At 45.0% G+C, this 3,924-nt stretch overlaps 1 protein-coding gene across 1 annotated transcript in view; it reads left to right on the top strand.

Moving 5' to 3' along the window:
• LOC109963768 (sterile alpha motif domain-containing protein 9-like) overlaps positions 1–3,924 on the top strand; it is a 16,948-nt gene that overhangs the window by 7,795 nt on the left and 5,229 nt on the right. Inside the window, exon 5 of the mRNA XM_020606605.1 lies at positions 3,766–3,894. Coding sequence (XP_020462261.1) covers positions 3,766–3,894 — 129 coding nt within the window. The remainder of the gene's footprint in view (positions 1–3,765; positions 3,895–3,924) is intronic.

Raw genomic sequence — 3,924 nt, forward strand, 5'->3', positions numbered from 1 at the left:
GAAATTGACGTAACAGCCTAAGAAAAGCTGCGGATAAAAGAGTGAGGCTGAAGGGGTTAGGAGAAGAAGAGAGAATTAAAGATGGTGTGTGCTTGTGGACCCAGCCGGGTGGAATGGATTCCGACTGATGATACCTTGTGACCAACAATGACTGACTGGCGCCCTGACAATCTCCTTATTTAATACTTTATCTATTCCATGGCAGGAGGACTGATTCTGTTCTCTTGTTGAGGCTGAGATTATTGTCCTTGCACCAAGACACCAGACTGGCCACCTCCCTCCTGTAGGCTGCTTCGTCCTCGCCAGTGATGTGACCTATCACTGCAGTGTCGTCCGCAAACTTCAGGATGATGATATCCTTGTGGAAGGCGACACAGTCATGGGTGAACAGGGTGTAAGGGATGGGACTGAGGATGCATCCTTATGGAATGCCAATGTTTGTAATAATGCTGTCTGCGGACCTATTGCTAATCCTGACAGTCTGGGGCCTGCAAGTCAGAAAGTCCAGGAGCCAGTCACAGAGGGTGGGGTGCAGACCCAGTGTGGACAGTTTGTGGGTGAGTTTGTGGGGGATAACTGTGTTGAAGGCAGAGCTGTAGTCAATGAAGAGTATCCTGATGTAGGAGTCTCTATTGTCCAGGTGGGAGAGGGAATAATGAAGGGCAGCAGTGATAGCATCTGAGGTGGCCCTGTTGGACCGGTAGGCATACTGCAGGGGATCCAGGGTGTCCGGTATACTGCTCTAAATTTGGGCCAGCACCACTCTCTCAAAGCACTTCATAATGATTGGGGTGAGTGCCGCTGGCCTGTAGTCGTTCAGGCAGGTGACTGGGCTCTTCATGGGAAGGGGGATAATGGTTGTGGTCTTAAAGCAGGAGGGAACAATGCTTTGAGGGAGATGTTGAACATGTAGGTGAGAGCATCGGCCAGTTCATTGGCACATGCTCTATGAGCCCTCCCAGGGATGTTTTCTGGTCTGTCTTGTTGTCTTGTGGGGGTTGTTCCTCCTCAGGATTTTGCGTACCTGGCCTGGTGAGACACTTAGTGAAGGGGAGGTGGGGAGCGGGCAGTCCAGGTGTGTGTGCGCCTCCTCTCTGTGCTGTAACTGGAGGTCTCAAAGCGGGTGTAGAAGGTGTTGAGGTCATCCGGCAGGCTGTCTGTGGAGCTGATGATGCTGGTGATGGTCCTGTAGTCTGTGATGTGCTGCAGGCCTTGCCACATCTGTCCGGAGTCAGCAGTAGAATAGAAGCCATTCAGCTTCTCTCTGTACTGCCTCTTGGCCGCTGTGATGGCTTTCCTCAGTCTGTACTTTGCAGCTTTGTACTCCGTCTCATTGCTTGAACTGAATGCATGAGAGCGAGCACACAGCATGTGGCGTACCTGACTGTTTATCCAGGGCCTCTGGTTGGGGAACTTCCTGACCTGTATGGTGGACACAATGTTGTCAACACAAGTGCTGATGTACCCAGTCACATACTCAGCATAATCCTATATGCTAACAGAAAAGTCCTCCAAGGTGGCTGCAGCTTTAAACACATCCCAGTCTGACTGAGCAAAACAGTCCTGCAGGGTGACCTCAATCTTTTGGTATTACAATCCTCTTAGTTCTGACTACCTTCCCTCTCCTCGTTACCATTCGACCACACTTATCTAGTCCGAATGACATTCCGATGTCCTGGCTGTAGATCCTAGTGGTATGGATCAGTGAGTCAATGTCTCATTCACTCCTGGCATACAGCTTCATGTCATTCATGTAGAGGAGGTGGCTGATGGTTGCTCCATTCCTTAGTCGGTATCCGTAACCACTCTTGGTGATGATCTAGCTGAGGGGGTTCAGCCTTTGCAGCTGACTGAATAGCTCAGTGACTAACTCCATTGACTTTAGTAAGGGGTTCGAACCCTGGTGAGGGCACGGTCAATATCCAGCCCGGGTCTTTAATACTACCTGTCTACCTCATGGGTGACGAGAGTTGGAAAAATAGGAGTCACACCGGCTCGGACGTTGCCCAGGTTAACAAGGTCCATGTCCGGTGTTGAGGAACCAGGGCAACCTGATGAGAAGTGGACTACTGGAACAAGACATTCATGGTCAAGAGAGGGAACTGTTGGAATGCTACTATGCAAGTAACCCCAGCGAGAGGGGTTGCATATGGAGGAAGTGGGACCTATGAATATACACTGTATTCAATTAAATTGCCAACTAAAATAAAGGCCTTACTTTATATCAGAATGTATTTAAAGGACACATATTATGCAAAATTTGCTTTAAGAGCATGTAGAGACACACAAAACATGAGAAAAGGTCAGTCCCTGCCTGTTTTGCTTTTTCTGCATTTGTAAAAACCCCTGCTCAAACATGTTGTTTAGATTTGTCTCTTTGTGACGCCATACGACATGATGTCACAGTTCATTTGCATTGATCCTCTTCCCACTCAGATCTGTTTTGGTTTACTGGCCATTGTGATTTTCTTGCTAGCCTTGAACAGCAGACAGACAGGAGCCTGGCACAGCTCAGAGGAAAGCACAAATTCTGCTTGGTGGTTGGTTACACAAACAAAAGTATCTACCTACATGCATCCTCAGAGCCAGTGAGAAAACAGTGGATTTCATATATTTATTGTGGAAATGTTCCTGAAGCTATCCCTAAAATGTTGCATGTTATGTGCTAATCATGTCACGTTTGAGTGCTTTCTCAACAAGGCATTATGGATTTAAATTACAAGTAATGTGTAAAGTACATTAATCTTATAAAATATTAGTGCAATGGGATGAAGTCTGAAATAGTGCAGAATAGGAAGACAAGATACATGAGTTAACAGTTCAATGAATGTAAATAGTGTAAAGATAAATATAGACCAGGGGTGCCAAATACGTCGATGGTAATCGACCGGTCGATCGCAAAGGTAGTGTTGGTAGATCGCGTGCCATTCAAAAATAAATTAGATGTATCCGTAAAACACGTGCCAAATGTTAACATGCGAATGGTCAGTGTGACGATTCGCTGTGGCGACCCCTAACAGGAAAAGCAGAAAGTGACAATCATTCATATATAGCCTATCATCAATTTGCTACTTGATTGACATGCAGGGCAGCCAGTTTGAGATCTCGTCTTTTCTGACACACGAGTCACCAAACATGCACAGTCAACAGTCAACCGCACGAGCTACTGCAAAACTCCAGTGAGCGAACTACCTTGTCAGCCTTCAAATTAATTTCTACTAAAGGGTATAAAAAGAGGTGGGGGAGCCGAATCAAGTAAGAAACTGAAAACGTACCGAAAACATTTCATGTGGAATGGGAGGGGGACTTTGTTTCGCAATGTTCTATTTGAAATGTGTTTGTTTGATCTACCAATCACTATTCCGAAGAAGGGAAATGTGGAGCGGCACTTTCAGACTGTTCATAAAAACTACGACACTCATTCATACATATATATATACTGTATTTGTGTGTGTGTGTGTGTGTGTGTGTGTAGTATTTTTAGTGTAGGTCGATCATTTTGACTTGTTCATTTGAAAAGTAGCTTGTAAGGCGAAAAAGTGTGGGCACCCCTGATCTAGAGTATTTGCATATGTACAGTACAGTGTGTTATGAATAACAGTGTAGAGTATGTGCAAATTAACAGATCACTTCAGTATTACAGGTAACAGAAGTGTATTAATGCACCTAATTATTCAACACTAAATATGATCAATAAATAAAAATATGCAATAACCTGAGTTGAAAATTAGGAAAAATAACAATTTTTTTATTTTTTTATTTTAGTGTCAGGAGGAGGATCTGTCACCTGACATCAAGGATTGGAATAAACATCAAGTGAAACAATGGGCTGCCAAGTTGGAAGGTGTGGAAGAGACATTTGCAGAAATACTGTTTCAGCCGGACATCAGCGGGCCTAGTCTTTTGCTTTTACATACACCAGAC

Source organism: Monopterus albus, unplaced genomic scaffold (genome assembly GCF_001952655.1).
Source record: "Monopterus albus unplaced genomic scaffold, M_albus_1.0 scaffold79.1, whole genome shotgun sequence".
NCBI lineage: Eukaryota > Metazoa > Chordata > Actinopteri > Synbranchiformes > Synbranchidae > Monopterus > Monopterus albus.